The sequence below is a fragment of the Nyctereutes procyonoides genome, unplaced genomic scaffold, assembly GCF_905146905.1.
Source record: "Nyctereutes procyonoides isolate TBG_1078 unplaced genomic scaffold, NYPRO_anot_genome, whole genome shotgun sequence".
NCBI classification, from domain to species: domain Eukaryota; kingdom Metazoa; phylum Chordata; class Mammalia; order Carnivora; family Canidae; genus Nyctereutes; species Nyctereutes procyonoides.
This window is the reverse complement of record NW_026575135.1, coordinates 69,882,900-69,902,261: the sequence shown is the minus strand read 5'-3', so window position 1 is coordinate 69,902,261 and position 19,362 is coordinate 69,882,900. Positions and strand designations below refer to the sequence as shown.

Here is a 19,362-nt window from a genome sequence, read left to right as displayed (position 1 = left end):
TTTTAAACAACTTTGTAGTATTCCTGAAGATTTTCCAACAACAGTAAAAAAAAATGACAGTTTACTATGTGCTCAATTTTTGAGTTCTCTTTTTAAACCTCAATGACCTCAAGGCATGTGGGCTTTTTATTATCTTTTTGCAGTTAAGGAATAAAAACTGGAACTTACAGATGTTAATCTGTCCAAATTCTCATAGCTAGGAAATGGCAGAGCAAGGATCTTATTCTTGTATTGTACTTTTTAATATATTTAAAAATATTTTATTTATTTATTCATGAGAGACACACAGAGAGAGGCAGAGATACGGGGAGAGGGAGAAGCAGGCTCCCCACAGGGGCCCTGATATGGGACTCGATCCCAGGACCCCAGGATCACACCCTGCGCTCAACCACTGAGCCACCCAGGTCTCCTGTACTTTATAACATTGTATTCTACTATTTCTTTGCTAATTTATGGGAGTGTTTTAATAGGATAAATTCCTAGGAGTGGAAATGCTTGGTTAAGAATATGGCAGTTAAATTTTAGCCAAATTAACTAGTTATTGTCTATTAACTCAAAAAAGAGTTGTATTAAAATGGGATTGAAAGTATTAAAAGTTCCCGTTTCTCTGAAGCTTAGGCAGCAGTGATTTACCTTTATTAATCTGATAAATAATGTTTTAATTTGCATTTCTTTGCTTCTTAGAGAGTTGAAGATCTTCTCATTTTTGTTTATTCTCTATATTCTGTGAGTTGCTTGTTTATATCTCATTTTTCTTTTTTTTCCCCTCATTTTTCATTTAGCTTAAGCATTTTGGATTTTTTTCACAGTGCTTTATATATTATGGATACATGCCTGTTGTCTGTTAGATATCCTGAAAATCATTTCTGTCTTTTGTTTGATTTTTAAAGTTTTGCTTATGATGACTTGTGTATTAGTTTTACATTTTTATTTAGACAAATCTGTCAGTCTTTTTCAGGGCTTTGAGCCATGCTACCCCAAGAGTAAGAGCATTTTCCTCTAAATATTTTATTTAGTATTTTGGTATTAAAGTTTTAAAAATCCATCTGGAATTCTAAAATACCATATCAAGTAGGAATCTTACTGTTTTCTCATGTTACTATCTGGTTGTTCCAATGTAATTTTTATTTAATTATCCTTTCCCTCTTCAGTTAGGGTACTGCTTTTGATCAAGTACTAAGTTTCTATAATACCTGGGTCTATTTCTGGAATTTTTGTTATATGTTTACTTACCTATTTTTGCGTCAAGATTCCTCTTTTTGCTTTTTGTAGTTTTACAACGTGTAGCGTAGTATTCCTCTTTATTATCTTCTCTTTTTAATTATTTCTTAATTTGTGTTCATGTACACTTCCGGATAAACTAGTTGAGTTAAAAAAAAATCCTAGAGGCTAAGACATACATGAAATGGTGTTCACTCTCACTCATAGTTAAAGAAATGAAATCAAAAAGAACAATTACACTTTTTAGCTATCAGATTGGTAGGAATTAAAAAATTGATGATATCCAGTGTTTGTGTGTTTGGTGGCAAACAGCATCTTTTTTTTCCCCAACATCTTCTTCATTGGTAGAAGTATAAATTGTTTTGGAGGGCAGTTTGATAATATTTCTGTCCAAATTAAATATATATACTCTTTGATCTGATGTATATATATGATACATATGTATATATGTGTCATATATATATCTTTGCAAAAATCTGTGAAGATAGGTATTCATTGTAGCACTTTTTTAAAAAAAGATTTTATTTATTTATTCATGAGAGACAGAGAGAGAGAGGAAGAGACATAGGCAGAGAGAGAAGCAGGCTCCATGCAGGGAGCCCCATGCGAGACTCCAGGATCACGCCCTGGGCTGAGGGAGGCACTCAATCCCTGAGCCACCCAGGCATCCCTTTTGTAGCATTTTTTTCTTTTTTTTTTTGCTAATATAACAACCTTTTTTTCTTAAAAAAAAATTTATTTTTTATTGGAGTTCAAATTGCCAACATATAGCATAACACCCAGTGCTCTTCCCACATGTAGCACTTTTTAAAATAGCAAACAGTAGCATCAAGAATAACAAACCTAAAAAGCTGGAGATTACTTATTTAATGGGATATTTGTTAAATTATAGCACATCTATAGGATGGAATATGCAGCAGAATGGATTAGGTAGATCTGAGTGTTAAGTGAACTCTGCAAATTATCAAAATTAAGTACAGTAATCACTTCATGTGAATAAAAACTGTTTATATATGCAAATATTCTAGATTGTGTAAACACTTTTTCCCTGAAAGAGTTAATAAGAAACAGTAGTTATTTTTTGAAAAGTATTGGTAGTCATAGAGTGGGAAAGATTTACTTTTTCTTTTAAGTCCTCCTGACCTGTTTGAATTGAATATAGAAAGTTTTCTACAGTCCTAATATTAGACTTTTTGTTTTCTTTATGTTTTTCACTATTTCAAAAATTCTAGTGGAGTTATCATTGTTGTTTCATTGGTTTTATAGACTAATTTGGGAAGAATTGACATTTTTGCATTGTTGATTATTTCCACTCAAGATTTCTTTGTTCAGTTTATATTTTTTAGTTGTAATTTATAGTCTTCTTTGTGTAAGCCTTAACTATTTCTATATGAATTTTTTCCCCTTATTTTATCTTAGAGTAAGGGGGTGGGGGAGGGGCAGAGAGGGAGAGAATTTAAGCAGGTTCCACCCTCACAGTGGAGCCAGACAATGGTGCTTGATCTCATAACCCTGTGATCATGACCTGAGCCAAAATCAAGAGTTGAATGCTTAGCCAACTGAGCCACCCAGGTGCCCTGTATATGAATTTGTTTTTAATATTTTAGTTTCTTTTGTGAATGAGATCTTTTAAAATTGCATTTCCTTGTTGACTCTTAGAAGTTACATGAATGTTGTTGATTTTATGATTATTTTGCGGTAGAACATGTCTCAGAACTTTTTTAGTTCCCATAGTTTTTCCATTGTGGTTGACTTGGACCTTCTGGGTGTATAATCATCTCATCTGACAAGACTTTAAAACTTCCATTTCAGATTCCTCAGTTCCTTTTAGATGATTGCTTTAAAAATGGTATCCCCTGCCGTATATTTTGTACCCAGCCAAGACGGTTAGCGGCAATTGCCGTGGCTGAAAGAGTTGCTGCAGAGAGAAGGGAAAGGATTGGTCAAACAATTGGATATCAGATCCGATTAGAAAGCAGGTAATGCTGGTTCTCCTGTAGCCTATCTTTGATTGTTCTTTGAAAAGACTGAGTTTATATTGCACTAAATACAGAGGATATTAGTTGAAAATTTGATGATTATTTTATTCTAGGTAAGTCTTTGATAAGATATTGAGGTCATGATTGAACTTAGTACGGTTTTTGAATACATAGTAGAAAGAGTTGGGCCATAGAAATCCTATTTCATAGTTTTTGATCAAATACAAGTTATTTCACCTTGTTGAACCTCGGTTTTCTCATCTATAAAATGGGGCCAATAAGCGCAACTAGAGCCCAGGTTTAATGTGATGTTTATAGTAAATAAATGGTAATAACTGAATTGATTATTAGTGGTGGTACTAGTAGTACTTTCTTAATAGTAGTACTGTTTCTTTGCTCTCAATTTGCATGTAGTAATTCAAAAAGCTGTTCATTTATGATACACTTTTTTCAAGCAAAAGGTGTTCAGGGTTTTTTAAAAAAAATCTATTTATGATTCCTTTTTTTTTGTTTTTTTATTTTTTTATTTTTTTTATTTTTATAAATTAATTTTTATTGGTGTTCAATTTACCAACATACAGAATAACACCCAGTGCTCATCCCGTCAAGTGTACCCCTCAGTGCCCGTCACCCATTCACCCCCACCCCCCGCCCTCCTCCCCCTCCACCACCCCTAGTTCATTTCCCAGAGTTAGAAGTCTTTATGTTCTGTCTCCGTTTCTGATATTTCTCACACATTTCTTCTCCCTTCCCTTATATTCCCTTTCACTATTATTCATATTCCCCAAATGAATGAAAACATACACTGTCCTTCTCCGGTTACTGTGGCCAAGTTCAAAAAGGGTGTTGCCTGAGTTCTCCTCTGGGATTTTGATGGAATCTTGTCTCACATTTAGATCTTTCATCTATTTTGAGTTTATCTTTGTGTATGGTGCAAGAGAGTGGTCCAGTTTCATTCTTCTGCATGTGGATGTCCAATTTTCCCAGCACCATTTATTGAAGAGACTGTCTTTCTTCCAGTGGATCGTCTTTCCTCCTTTATTGTATATTAGTTGACCATAAAGTTCAGGGTCCACTTCTGGGTTCTCTGTTCTGTTCCATTGATCTATATGTCTGTTTTTGTGCCAGTACCACACTGTCTTGAGGACCACAGCTTTGTAGTACAACCTGAAATCTGGCATTGTGATGCCCCCAGCTATGGTTTTCTTTTTTAAAATTCCCCTGGCTATTCGGGGTCTTTTCTGATTCCACACAAATCTTAAAATAATTTGTTCTAACTCTCTGAAGAAAGTCCATGGTATTTTGATAGGGATTGCATTATATGTGTAAATTGCCCTGTGTAACATTGACATTTTCACAATATTAATTCTGCCAATCCATGAGCATGGAATATTTTTCCATCTCTTTGTGTCTTCCTCAATTTCTTTCAGAAGTGTTCTGTAGTTTTTAGGGTATATTTTGAGAACGATTTGAATGGTAAATGGTTCTCCAACCTTTTATTTTCAGGTTGTAGGTGTCCTTCTGTCTAAAATGAGTCTCTTGTAGACAGCAAATAGATGGGTCCTGCTTTTTTATCCAGTCTGAAACCCTGTGCCTTTTGATGGGGTCATTAAGGCCATTCACGTTCAGAGTTACTATTGACAGATATGAGTTTAGTGTCATCATGATATCTATTTAGTCCTTGTTTTTGTGGATTGTTCCACTGAACTTCTTCTTAAAGGGGAGTTTTAAGAGTCCCCCTTAAAATTTCTTGCAGAGCTGGTTTGGAGGTCACATATTCTTTCAGTTCCTGCCTGTCTTGGAAGCTCTTTATCTCTCCTTCCATTTTGAATGAGAGCCTTGCTGGATAAAGTATTCTTGGTTGCATGTTCTTCTCATTTAGGACCCTGAATATATCCTGCCAGCCCTTTCTGGCCTGCCAGGTCTCTGTGGAGAGGTCTGCTGTTACCCTAATATTCCTCCCCATGAAAGTCAGGGACTTCTTGTCTCTTGCTGCTTTAAGGATCTTCTCTTTATCTTTGGAATTTGCAAGCTTCACTATTAAATGTCGAGGTGTTGAACGGTTTTTATTGATTTTAGGGGGGGATCTCTCTATTTCCTGGATCTGAATGCCTGTTTCCCTTCCCAGATTGGGAAAGTTTTCAGCTAGGATTTGTTCAAACACATATTCTGGCCCTCTGTCCCTTTCGGCGCCCTTATTTATGATTCCTTAACAAAATAAGGACTTAATTATTAAAGGGCTGTTAGTAATAAAAATCTTTTACAAGGTTGTCAGGTATGAAATATATATTTCACATGACTTGGGTCATAAAGCATACATACCAGTTCGCCACTATATTAGTAACTTTAACCTTTATTAAAGTATGTATGAGACTAACATTTAATGTGATCATGTTTTCATTACATATAAGAGTTGTAATTGTGTTCTTTAATTTTTTTAAAAAGGGTTTCTCCAAAGACACTTCTGACATTTTGCACTAACGGGGTTTTACTTCGTACATTGATGGCAGGAGATAGTACATTGTCTACTGTGACACATGTTATTGTGGTAAGAATATTGCTGAGTTTACCATATACAATTCAGATTGCTTAAAACTTTGAATATGTAATGACATTTTTGGGATAGGATGTGCATGGGAACCAATTTTTTTGAACAGCTATTATAATTAAGTTTTTATTGCCTACAATTATTATAAATACTTGTGTTAAGTAGAGATATTTTTACTATGAGGTTTTATAACGGCAAATAAAGAAAGTAGGTAAGTTTTCTAAAAGTGATTTTTATGTGGGAAAATGATACATGTACTTAGTGTTCCCCAGAATGGTGAAAGTTTTCTTTTTCCTCTGTGCTTAGTCATCTGATTCCTCCTTTAGCTAATATGTATTTCCCAGTCTTAGGGGTACACTTCATAGTCATTTTTAAATTTTATTTTTATTTTTAGTTTTTTTTTTTTTTAAAGATTTTATTTATTTGAGAGAGAGAGAGAGAGTGAAAGAGCAGGGGTAGGAGGAGAAGTAGACTCCTTGCTGGGCATGGAACACAGTGTTGGGGCTGGAGCCCGATATGGGGCTGGATCCCAGAACCCTGGGATTATCACCTGAGCCGAAGGCCGACACTGAACCAACTGAGCCACCCAGGCACCTCATATAGTCATTTAACTTCATAGTTAAGCTGCTCAATTAGGTAGCTGCTGATGAAGTAGATGAATTACCACCTCATTAAAAAATTCTAAGGTTTTATCCAGTTTGTGTCAGAAAAGAATTAGATTAAGTTGTATAAGCGTGCAATAAGCGGCTTTTGGAAATGTACTAGTTCTGTGCATTGAAACCAAAGGGTGCACCTGTACTCTGATGTTAACTGAAACACATGTGTTTTTAAGGATTTTATTTGTTTATTTGACAGAGAGAGTGAGTACACAAGCAGGTGCAGCAGGCAGAAGGAGAGGGAGAGACACACTCCCTGCTGATCAAGAAGCCTGATGTGTGGCTCAGTTCCAAGACCCTGGGATCATGACCTGAGCTGAAGGCAGACACTTAACTGACTGAGCCACCCAGGGGCCCCTAAATGAAGCTTATTTATTTATTTATTTATTTATTTATTTATTTATTTATTTAAAACTTCAAGATTTTTTTTAAATTTTTATTTATTTATGATAGTCACAGAGAGAGAGAGAGAGAGGCAGAGACACAGGCAGAGGAAAGAAGCAGGCTCCACGCACCGGAAGCCCGACATGGGATTCGATCCCGGGTCTCCAGGATCGCGCCCTGGGCCAAAGGCAGGCGCCAAACCGCTGCGCCACCCAGGGATCCCAATGAAGCATATTTAAATAAATTTTATATTTATTAAAAGTACATTAAATTAGACTCCATTAATTCAGAATTGGTTGTAGTTTTTGTGTCTTTTATCTTGTCTAAGAAGCAGTGTTCTGTTACCCACAGTGAGTTGTTAATGTCTGATTATTTCTGAATTGTCCATAATACAAAATTTTCATGAGTCCTGACTGGCCTTGTTCACATTTAATTAGTAGAAAACCTAGCAGCTCCATAATTTTAAAGACTTAGTCATCCATGTTTTAACCATTCCATCATTTTATTTTTGTTCACTACAGGATGAAGTACATGAAAGGGATCGATTTAGTGACTTTTTACTTACAAAGTTAAGAGATCTGTTGCAAAAGCACCCAACTTTGAAACTTATTCTTTCTAGTGCTGCCTTGGATGTGAATCTTTTTATAAGATATTTTGGAAGTTGTCCAGTGATATATAGTAAGTTAAATGATCAGATTTCTTTTAGGATTTTTATGAAAGTATACTTTTTGGCATGATTATATTTACTGTAATTGGAATTGGGGAATGTTCTGAAGTAGAATGTCTGAAAACTTTGTTTTCTGTGTGGTATGCCTCATCATTCATCTCTCTGTATTTTCATCTTTTCCTTTTCCATCCATACTTTTTGGTATTGTGTTGTGAGGACAGTTCTTCAGTTGTAAAAGGAAATGTGCTTTATTTTCATTTCCATATCCTCCTTTATTTTATTATTTATTTATTTATGTATTTTTTAATAGACGTGCTGCAGTTTTATTTTTAAGATACTACTTATTTTAAAGAGCGAACGAGAGAGAGCACAAGCAGGGCAGAGAGAGGGAAGAAGCAGACTCCCCCCTGAGCAGGGAGCCCCATGGGTTTGATCCCAGGACTCCGAGATTATGACCTGAGCCAAAGGCAGATGCTTAACCAACTGAGCCACCCAGGTGTCCCTCATGTCTTCCTTTAACTCTGTCTTACAGCTTCCTTTTTTTTTTATTTTTTAAAGATTTTTAAAATTTATTCATGAGAGACATAGAGAGAGACGCAGAGACATAGGTGGAGGGGGAAGCAGGCTCCCTGCAGGGAACCGGATATAGGATTCGATCCTGGAACTCTGGGATCATGTCCTGAGCCAAAGGCAGACAGACTCTCAACTGCTGAGCCACTCAGGCGTCCCTACAGCTTCCCCTTTGTTGCTAGACTCCTTGAAACAGTAGTCTACACGCCTATGTTTAACTTCCTGTGTACTTTTGAATAGACTGCCACTTAACTTTTGTCCTGACCTTTAATCTAAACTGGTTTTGCCACCAGTCTTTAAAAAAAATTATTAAAAATTGAAATTCTCTTTAAAAATTGAAAAAGTTGTATATGTTTAGCTCAATGATATAGTATAAATATATATAGGAGAGAGGTTCAAAATTGCCCCATCCTCTTTACATTTTATGTTCTACTTTCCTGATAGGATTACTTGATTTTAAAGCCTCCTGCATATTCTTTCTCACACTGTCCGTGTTCATACTACATATGCAAACACATACTTATACATGAGGTGTACAGAAATTGGTTTTACAGTAATGAGCACATGCCTTATACATTATTTTGCAATTTGCTTTATTTATATAACAGTACATCATGGAAAATTTTGTAGTATATTAGCTGTAACTATAGTTCATCATCATTATTTTTTTTGATGTAGTTCATTATTTTAGGCAGCTGTTTTAATATTTCATAATATGAATGTACCAAGATTTATTTAACCATTTATCTTTGGACCCTCAGATTGGTTCTAGACTTTCCTTTTCCACCACCATAAACATCCTTGTGTATATATCCTTATATACTGGCACTCTTATTTCTAGAAAGAGATTTCTGAAAGTAAAATTGTTGAGGAAAAAGAGTGTATCTGTTTTTAATTTTTTTTTAAAGGTGTTTTTTTTTTTAATTTATTTATGATAGTCACAGAGAGAGAGAGAGAGAGAGAGAGAGAGAGAGAGAGAGAGAGAGAGGCAGAGACACAGGCAGAGGGAGAAGCAGGCTCCATGCACCGGGAGCCTGATGTGGGATTCGATCCCGGGTCTCCAGGATCGCGCCCTGGGCCAAAGGCAGGCGCCAAACCGCTGCGCCACCCAGGGATCCCCTGTTTTTAATTTTAACAGATTTTGCCACTGTACTTTTTCAAAGAGCTTAAATGATTTATATATATTTCTATAGTGTATGGGGCTGTTCATTTGTGTATTCTTACCAGTATTGTTTGAAGCTGATTTAATTGCCAAGCCTATTTAAATTTTACACAAAAATCTTAAATTTTCTCTATATTTCATGGTTGGCCCCCTTTTTGGGTGTGTATAAAATGCTTGCATCCCATAATTTGACAACACTGCCTCCTACTTTTTATGTTCTGCATTAAAGCCTATATTTTAATGGTCTCTTTTATATATATGCTTATATATTGGTGTTTTATGGTCTTCTCTTGATCCATTTTTTTTCCTCTTCCTTTCCTTCCCCCTTTTTTTTCCTCTTTGTTCCTTCTCTGTGTTGTACTCTACTAGGTACTGGAGAGGCACATGTAGTTTCCCTGGAAGCTCTCATTTCTGTCCTTGGCTTCTGCTTTCTTTTTTATACTCATGACTCCTGAATCTTTATTTCCAATTCAAACTGTTCTCCAGAGCTTTGGGCTTAGATGTCATATAAGCAGCTCATTTCTGATATGTCCCAAGCTAAATATTTAATCTCTTCTACAAAATCTATTCATGTGTTGCCCATTTTAATTAATCATACCATCAACCTAGTCACCTAAGTCACAAACCTGTCTTTCTTTTTATAATGTTCTTGGATGATAAGACACATAAGGCAGCTGTGCTTCTGGTGCCTAGACTGATGGCAAACACATGATAAGTAAATACACACTGGAAAAAACAAGCAAATGAACAGTCTGTAACATAAAAGTTGGAATCATATTTATTTTTATTTTTTTTTATTTTTTATTTATGATAGTCACACAGAGAGAGAGAGAGAGAGAGAGGCAGAGACATAGGCAGAGGCAGAAGCAGGCTCCATGCACTGGGAGCCCGATGTGGGATTCGATCCCGGGTCTCCAGGATCGCGCCCTGGGCCAAAGGCAGGCGCCAAACCGCTGCGCCACCCAGGGATCCCATAAAAGTTGGAATCATATTTAAAGGACAATATGATGAGGATAATTTGCCTTCTGGAATTGCTTTTGGATTTTATACTCAGGTTCATTAACTCATTCAGATCCATTATGTCATGGTATCTTGTTTTATGTCTTTATGTGCATTGTCTCTAAGATGCAAATTGACTCTTTATTCCTATTATTTAGTACAGGGAAGACCATTTGAAGTAAAAGAAATGTTTCTGGAAGACATCTTAAGAACTACTGGGTACACAAACAAAGAAATGTTAAAATACAAAAAGGAAAAACAACGAGGTAAGCTTTTTATCAAACAAATATAAAAGATAACTGAGTTTTTGGAGTCTTATACTATGGAGGTACAAGGACACTTGAAAGTGTTTTTCCTTTGTATATAATTGTATAATATTATATTAGAATTCTGTCTGAAGCATACTCTTTACATTGTGGTTTATGCCCATAAATTATAATCTGTAGCGAGGAATTGAAAGTGGATGCCAGGGTTGAGGAGGAGTGTGTCTGTCTCCAAAGATGCAACAACCACTGTTATAAGGAGGCAGAAGAGTATGTGCTGCTGCATATATAATATGCCACATGTGATAACAGTGTGGTATGCCCCAGCATAGCTCATACGATGAGAGTGGGGAGTGAGTGGGGAGAATTGAAAAGGGTAGCATGTAATAACAGGCTCATCTTTGATACAAATGTCAAGTCTTCAGATCTTGATTTTTTTTTTTTTCTTAGAGTGAAAAGAGTGAACGCAAGTGGTGGGGAGGGGTAGAGGAAGAGGCAGAGAGAGAATCCCAAGCAGGCTCCATGCTAGCTGTGGGGCTAGATCTTGTGACCCTGAGATCATGACCTGAGCCCATAGCAAAAGTTGGACACTTAAACAATTGAACCACCCATGGACCCCTCAAATCTTGATTTTGTTAATGAGTTATATCTGTACTTAGAATTTAGCATTATTTGCCCATTAATACATCCCTTATCATGACTTACACTCTATATCTCAGCTTTTGAGTTAGGATGAGATTCTGTTTTGCTGACTTTTAACTACATTATTCATGGTAGAAGATTTGGCTTCAAGCTTTGATTCCTTTGTTTAGTCTGTATGACCTTGGACAAATATCTTAAGTTCTTTGGATTCTCTACTTGAAGAAAAGCAGTTAGCAATGCCTACTTCACAGTGCAGTGCTGAAGTACAAATAGTATGCACGTTGTAAAACTAGTAGATCTCTAAACTTCTGAAGGTGAAAATGGTATATAACTTTTATCTCCAACAACTGGCATGGTGGCAGAAGTTCAATACATGGTTCTCAACAAAGTGCTCTATAAAAATTAGTCATTGATTTAAACATTGTTTATTGTATGGCTAAAATACTATTCTTTGAATTTGGACTTAGAAGAAACTTCTCACTAATAACAAGAAAGAGATGACGTTTTTAAGCAGTTTCATGTGTCATTAAAGTTCAACACAACACATTTTACTGAATGTTTCTCATTAATGTGTTTTGAAAAAGTAACTTCACAATAAGGCCAACTTTTTTTTTTTAAGATTTTATTTATTTAAAAAAAAAAGATTTTATTTATTTATTCATGAGAGACTCAGGGATTGAGAGAGAGAGGCAGAGACAGGAAGAGGGAGAAGCAGGCTCCACGCAGGGAGCCATACACGGGACTTGATCCCGGGAACGAGTCCTGAGTCCCCAGGATCATGCCCCAGGTTGAAGGCAGAGGTAAACCGCTGAGCCACCCGGGCTGACAATAAGGCCAACTTTTAAGTATTTTCAGATTCACTTAATTTTCTTAAAGGAATATATTCCCTAAAGTGAAGAATTTTCTTACTCTTTTTTTTTTTTTTTTTGTTATTAATTTAGAAGAGAAACAACAAAGCACCCTTACGGAATGGTATTCAGCTCAAGAGAATACTTTCAAGCCTGAATCTCAGAGGCAGAGAACTGTTCCAAATGTGACTGAAGAGTATGATTTATTGGATGATGGCGGTGATGCTGTCTTCAGTCAGTTGGTAAGACCTCATTGGTTTCACAATGATATTTTGAGTGAAAATCGTACTTTTAAAGAACATGTTATGAGATTATAATTGTTACTGTATTATTTACAGTGTAATTCTCTTAGTTTATCTTAGGCTACAACATATTTTTCAGAACAACTTTGTAATGTACCTTTTTTTGGGATAGATAATGCAGCATCTTTTACTGTTTTCTTCTCAGTTTAAATTATTTCAATATTTTCTCTAAATTTTTTGGAGAGGATAGTTTATAGATATTATGCATATTTATTACTATTGCCTGATATTTTCTCATCTCAAAAGTTTAAGAACCTATGAGCTAAACAATGTAAGATAAAGGAAATCAAGAAAATACTGTTGATATTAGAGCACATAATCATGGGATGCCTGGGTGGCTCAGCGGTTGAGCACCTGCCTTTGGCCCAGGGTGTGATCCTGGAGTCCTGGGATCGAGTTCCACGTCAGGCTCCCTGCATGGAGCCTGCTTCTCCCTCTGCCTATGTCTCTGCCTCTCTCTGTGTCTCTCATGAATAAATAAATAAAATTAAAAAAAATAGAGCACATAATCAATACTGGTGTCATTTCTACCACTAGCCAGCTGTGTGACTTGATAAAGTCAGTTCACCATACACCTCAGTCTCTTCTCTGCTCCTTTTCTTTTTTTCTATTTTGTCGGAGAATCTTTTACAAATGAAATGTGTCGTAGAAGCCATGCTCGTTCATCCTCAGTGTCCACCTCCATCCCTAGTTGGGGCCTCTGCTACCTTGGGTTTCATGGAACCCGTTTGAAAAGTGGAACTAGCTGGTTGCCTAGGTTCCTTCTGGTCTTTAATTCTGGTTTATAATTTTTTAAAAAAGATTTTATTTATTTATTCATGAGAGACCAGAAAGAGAGGCAGAGACATAGGCAGAGGGAGAAGCAGGCTCCATGCAGGAAGCCTGATACAGGATTCGATCCTGGGACTCCAGGATCATGCCCTGAGCCAAAGGCAGATGCTCAACTACTGAGCCACCCAGGCATCCCTGGTCTAGAATTCTTTAAAAGGCATCAGTGATTAGTCTGATGCAAAATATTGCTGCGCTTGTGCACTTTTTAGAAAATTTAACAGTTTTGAGCATGAAAAAGTACATAAACAGATATGGTTAGAGTTCTAATGCATCCAAATAAACTATACATGTTTTCAAAAATGCTTTTGAAGAATGTTTAAAAGTTGCTTTATAGTATGGGGAACATCCATTTGGTTCATTGAACAGGATTTTGACTGTTAGTGTTTCTTATGCCTGGCTGTACATGAGCATCACCTCAGGAACTTTTAAGGCCCTGTGGAATCTGGTCTCCATCAGCAGAGGTTCTTTTTTTTTTTTAAGATTTTATTTATTTAATCATGAGAGACCCAGAGAGAGAGAGACATTGGCAGAGGGAGAAGGAGGCTCTCTTGCAAGGAGCTTGATGTGGGACTCGATCCCAGACCCTGGGATCATGCCCTGAGCCGAAGGCAGACATTCAATCGCTGAGCCACCTAGGCGTCCCAATCAGCAGAAATTCTAATGAATTTGCTCTGGGGTGGGACCTGGCATAAGTGTTGAAAAACACAAGTGATGGTCCCTCCTATGTGCAGCTAGGAGTGAGAACTACTGCTGTACAGGTATATTTAGCGGCCTTCTGCCAGAGCACATTTGCTTAATATTTTGACCGAATCATACTCCTTTGTTTATAAACGCATTCTCAGATAAGAGATAGATATAGCAAGATACCATATTGTAAATGGAGGGTTCATGTTGAGATGAGAGACTTTTATGTCAAAGCTTGTGCTATAAAATATGGTTAGTAGTTTTTGTGGTTATTATGGTTATCTCATATTCTTTACACATAAAGGTTAAGCTGTCATGTAATTTATACTCTTTGCTTTTTTTTTTTTTTTAAAGACAGAAAAAGATGTGAATTGTCTTGAGCCATGGTTAATAAAGGAAATGGATGCTTGTCTCTCTGACATATGGCTGCATAAAGATGTTGATGCCTTTGCTCAGGTCTTTCACCTTATTTTAACTGAAAATGTTAGTGGTACGTGTAATTTTTTAAAACATATTTTTATTACTCTTATGGTTATTTATGGGGGAAGTATAGTTTAATTCAAAATATATTTACATTTTTTGTTCATAACCAATAATTTGTTCTTTTGGAATATTTATTTCAAATGGATAAATTAGGATCTTATTAGTATAGTAGAATAAGTAAATACTGTGTTAAATTGGGGATTTTTTTTTTTTTAAGTAAGTTCTACACTCAACATGGGGCTTGAACTCATGACCCTGAGGTCAAGAGTTCTGTGCTCTACTGACTAAGTCAACCAGGGGCCCCTAAATCTAGTGATTCTTAATCCAGTTTTCTCCAGAGGGTTATATGGGGTCTGTGAATATATGACAGTTATGTGCAAAAGTATTTTTATGTATATGTATTGTGCATATAAATATATTCCCCTTTCCTCCCAAGGGAATATCTTGGAGTTTGAAGAAATTTGTGATTTTAAAAAAGGAAGGAAAAGAAAGGTTGATAACTTTGCTCTAGATTTTATATTTAGTATGTGGAGAATTTCAGCGTAACTTTAGTTATATAAGCTCAAGTACTAATTCACGTGCATATGCTTTATGTCATGTGATATGTTTTCACTAATTACTTACTCTAATTTTATTAGTTGATTATAGTGGATTTTGGTAACCAAAGGTCAGTTTCAGATCCCTGAGGCTTGTAGGCAGAAGACAGAATGAAAGACCACAGAAGGTCAGTACTGAAAGGATTTGTACTGAAAAGGATTTAGATGTCAGCTAGTTTATCCCCTCACTTAAACTTCTCAGCATTATTATTATAATTATTATTGATCATTCCTTTCTTGAAACATTTTCTTTAATTAACCTCTCATATTTCATACTTGAATTATTTTCTTCTTTCTCATCTCCCCAGTTGGAACTTCTTGGTTTCTTTGGCACAATTTTCCATTTTTTTTTCTTGACCTCTAAATATGGAATAGCCCAGGCCTCAATTGCTAGGTGTGTTGCTTTTCTTTACACTTACTCCTTACGTGGATCTCATCTAGTCATAGTTTTCAATACTTGTTTAAAATGACTCCTAATTTTACTCTTCTAGTCCTGACCTCCCTGCTGACGTGAGTCACCTGCCTGATCACTTTGACATCTCCCATTGGATGTATATTAGGGGAATAAAACTAGATATGCCCCAAACAAACCTTCTCACTTCCCTCCCAACCTGCCTTTTTCTTAGTGTTTCCTTAGCGTTCATAATTAGTAGTAGACTTCTTTAAAAATGATGTGCTTGACCATCACAGGTCTCCTGAAACTGAATTTTCACCTAGTTACTGAGGCAACAAAACATAAAGTCATTTTTTTTTAATTTTTTATTTCTTTTTAAAATTTTTTTTTATTTATGATAGTCACAGAGAGAGAGAGAGAGAGAGAGAGAGAGAGAGGCAGAGACATAGGCAGAGGGAGAAGCAGGCGCCATGCACCGGGAGCCCAATGTGGGATTCGATCCCGGGTCTTCAGGATCGCGCCCTGGGCGAAAGGCAGGTGCCAAACTGCTGCGCCACCCAGGGATCCCATAAAGTCATTTTTTAAAAGATTTTATTTATTTAGTTGAGAGAGAGAGAGAGAGTGCAAGAGCACAAGCAGGGGGGAGGAGCAGAGGGAGAGGGAGGAGCCGAGCAAGAAGGAGAAGCTGGCTCCTCACTGAGCAGCAAGGCTGGCGAGGGGTTCAATCCCAGGACCCCAGGATCATGACCTGAGCCAAAGGCAGACACTAAACTGACTAAAGCCACCCAGGCACCCCATAAAGTCATTCTTTTTTTTTTTTTTTAAATATTTTATTTATTTATTCATGAGAGACACAGAGAGAGGTAGAATCATAGGCAGAGGGAGGAAAAGCAGGCTCCATGCAGGAGGATCCTGATGCGGCACTTGATCGCGGAACTCTGGAATCATGTCCTGAGCCAAAGGCAGACGCTCAACTACTGAGCCACCCAGGTATCCCGTCATAAAGTCATTCTTGATTTTGTTTTCATACTCCACATATAATCCATTTGCAAGTCTGATAGTTTTACCTTCTAAATAAATCCCAAGTCAGACCCAATCTCCCTTCCTTACTGCTGCCACTCTAGTCCAGGCCAACAGTTCTTTCCCAGGGATGATTGCAGTAGCCTATTAACTACATTTATTCTTATGTTCTCATAGTGTATTCTCCAGGGAATGATCAGATTGGTCTTTTAAAAGAAACAAACAAACAAACAAACAAACAACTGGATAATGTTGCTTCCCCTCTTTCCACTCTGATGGCTTTCACTTACACTTTGAATAAAAATCAGAGTTCTTTCCCTGATGGGGTCTCTAACTGCCTTTTTGATCTCATCTTCTACTACTCTGTACCATTTGCCACCATTACCTTCTTGCTCTTCTTCACGTATCAGCACGTTCCGATCTTGGAGTCTTCGCTTTTGTTGTTTCCTGTGCCTGGAATGCCATCCCCACAAAATGATCCTCTGGCCCAACATCTACTTCATGAAGGTTTCTGCCTAGATCTTGTCTTCTCAGGAAGGCCTCTTTGGGGTCATTTTACTGAAGTTGTGCCCTTTACTCACTCTTTCTCCATACCCCACTGTATTATTCACTATTGTACTTTCATTACTTGACAGCATATCTTTAAAATTTGTTTTACTCTGTCTCATTCACTAGGATGTAAATGGCATGAGGGAGAAACCTCATTTGTTTTACTCCTCCCCATCCTCAGAATTTTTGTAGTAAGTGCCCAATAAATATTTTTTGAAAAATGATACAAATTTTAAGCATCTTACCAAACGATAATCTTTTTGAACATGGTTAGTGATAGGCAGCTCACTACCTTTCTTCAGGATATTTTTTTTTAAATTTGTTTTAATTGTTAATTTTTTAAAAAAAGATTTTATTTATTTATTCATGAGAGACAGAGAGAGAAAGGGGCAGAGACACACACAGGCAGAAGGAGAAGCAGGCCCCATGCAGGGAACCTGATGCGGGACTCGATCCTTGGTCTCCAGGATCAGGCCCTAGGCTGAAGGTGGTGCTAAACCGCTGAGCCAACCAGGCTGCCCTAATTGTTAATTTTTAAAAAGATTTTAAGAAACTTACTTATGAGAGAGGGAGAGGGAGAGGGAGAGAGAGAGAGAGAGAGAAAGCACCAGCAGAGGGAGCAGCAGGCAGATGGAGAGGGAGAAGCAGGCTCCCTGCTGGGCAGGGAGCCCGTTGTGGGGCTTGAACCCAAGACCCTGGGATCATGACCTGAGCTGAAGGCACTTAACTGACTGAGCCACCCAGGCGCCCTCTAATTGTTAATTTATTTTATATGTTATGAGAAGTGAAGTGAAATCTGTCTATATAGCTTCTACCCTTTTCTACCTTTGCGGTGATAATGAGAGATTTAGTATCCGTTTATACCTGACAGACCTTCAAGTATGAAGATAATTATTTCTGCTTTCTTTGTTTTCTGGGCTGACCAGACCTGACTTCAGCTGTTTGTAATGTAAGATGCTATTTTGTCCTTCTGCCCTTGTCTGCCTTCTCTGATTATGTTGAGTTTGTCTCTTTTAAAAAGGATGCTGTCCAACCTTGAATGTTAATCTTAGCTACTAGCTTCAGGTACAGTAGGTCAATCAGCCTAAAAAACCTCTACTCTTTATCTACATTAATTCAGCTTATGGTCAGTATAGCTCTTTGTCAATCATATTGTCTTATTGAGTCATATTGCCTTTGAAACTTCTAGTTTTTTTTTTTAATATGGGATTTTATTAAATGAATCCCCCCTATCATTTACTTGTTCTGATTTTTTTTTATTTTAAGATTTTCTATTTATTCCTTTTAAATCTCATAATTAGATTTGTCCCTTTGCTTTTTCTTAATAACTTTTTTTCCAGTTTTAATTGTTATCTAATATATTAATAAACTTTCTCAGTTTATGAACTCAAGAGGCCTGGGTCAATGACCAAGTGCTGGGATCCCTGGGTGGCGCAGCGGTTTGGCGCCTGCCTTTGGCCCAGGGCACGATCCTGGAGACCCAGGATCGAATCCCACGTCGGGCTCCCGGTGCATGGAGTCTGCTTCTCCCTCTGCCTGTGTCTCTGCCTCTCTCTCTCTGTGACTATCATAAATTAAAAAAAAAATAAAAAAAAAATGACCAAGTGCTATGTACCCTAGAGGATGCTTTAGGTCAGTATTTGGGTGTGGTTGTTCAGGTGGTTCATACATCTACTAATATAACAAACCTCTTAAAGAAACAAGCAAAGCTCTTTTGGCATCATGTTCTTTGCAAATGTATTTTTGTTTCTGTTGATTTACTTCTTATTTCACCTTATCAGTCATTGAAAAATTATCTGTATTTTAAAAAGTAATTTTTTGTATTTTGGAAATGTGGACATTTGTTCATCTGCAGTTTTCTAGCAGTCTTTTTTTTCTTCCCAAAGAAAAAAAACTTAGCAATCTTAACTAAAAGTTAGGAAAATTTGAACTCTGAAGCATGTTGGTTGCTTTAAAATATTTATGAAGCATTAATATATTATTCTTGACCTTCCTAGATATTTTCTTTAGTGTAATGCTAGGCTATTACTTTGATGTCATCATCCTATGGATCCAGGCCCCTCATCTTTTTTTTAATTTTTAAAAATATTTTATAATTTCTGCACCCAGTATGGGGCTCAAACTCACAACCCCATGATCAGGAGTCACATACTCCACCGACTGAGCCAGCCAGGTGCCCCTGGGTCCCTCATATTTATAAAAGTTTCACTGGACATTTTCTAGAGTGCAATCTTCTAATGTCTGAAGCTATATCTTCTAATGTCTGAAGCTATGTGAAAATGTTGTGGTAGCTCTTTGAACAGTTACTGACTTCCTGTCTTTTTGTTTCTCTTCTAACCTCTCAACTCTTAATTGGCACCAGAGTTGAAAATACTTCATGTAATCTAGGTTACCTTTGGCTTAGTAGGTTTCTTTTTAATGCCATCAGTTTCTCCATATGATCCTGTGGAAGCAGCTGGTAATTAGTGAGACTTAGTCATTTTTTGTCATGCTTACTGTCCTGCCATCTATTCCTGCATAACAAATGATTCCCAAACTTAGCACCTAAAATATTTATTACCTCA

The 19,362-nt window shown here is 36.9% G+C and overlaps 1 protein-coding gene across 2 annotated transcripts in view; it reads left to right on the top strand.

The window, feature by feature from the left end:
• Nucleotides 1-19,362, top strand: part of YTHDC2 (YTH N6-methyladenosine RNA binding protein C2) — a 78,783-nt gene that overhangs the window by 13,160 nt on the left and 46,261 nt on the right. For both annotated transcript variants that reach the window (XM_055302094.1, XM_055302095.1), the window contains exons 5-10: nt 3,034-3,200; nt 5,646-5,748; nt 7,310-7,466; nt 10,345-10,452; nt 12,033-12,181; nt 14,111-14,246. In XM_055302094.1, the coding sequence (XP_055158069.1) occupies nt 3,034-3,200; nt 5,646-5,748; nt 7,310-7,466; nt 10,345-10,452; nt 12,033-12,181; nt 14,111-14,246 (820 nt within the window). The remainder of the gene's footprint in view (nt 1-3,033; nt 3,201-5,645; nt 5,749-7,309; nt 7,467-10,344; nt 10,453-12,032; nt 12,182-14,110; nt 14,247-19,362) is intronic.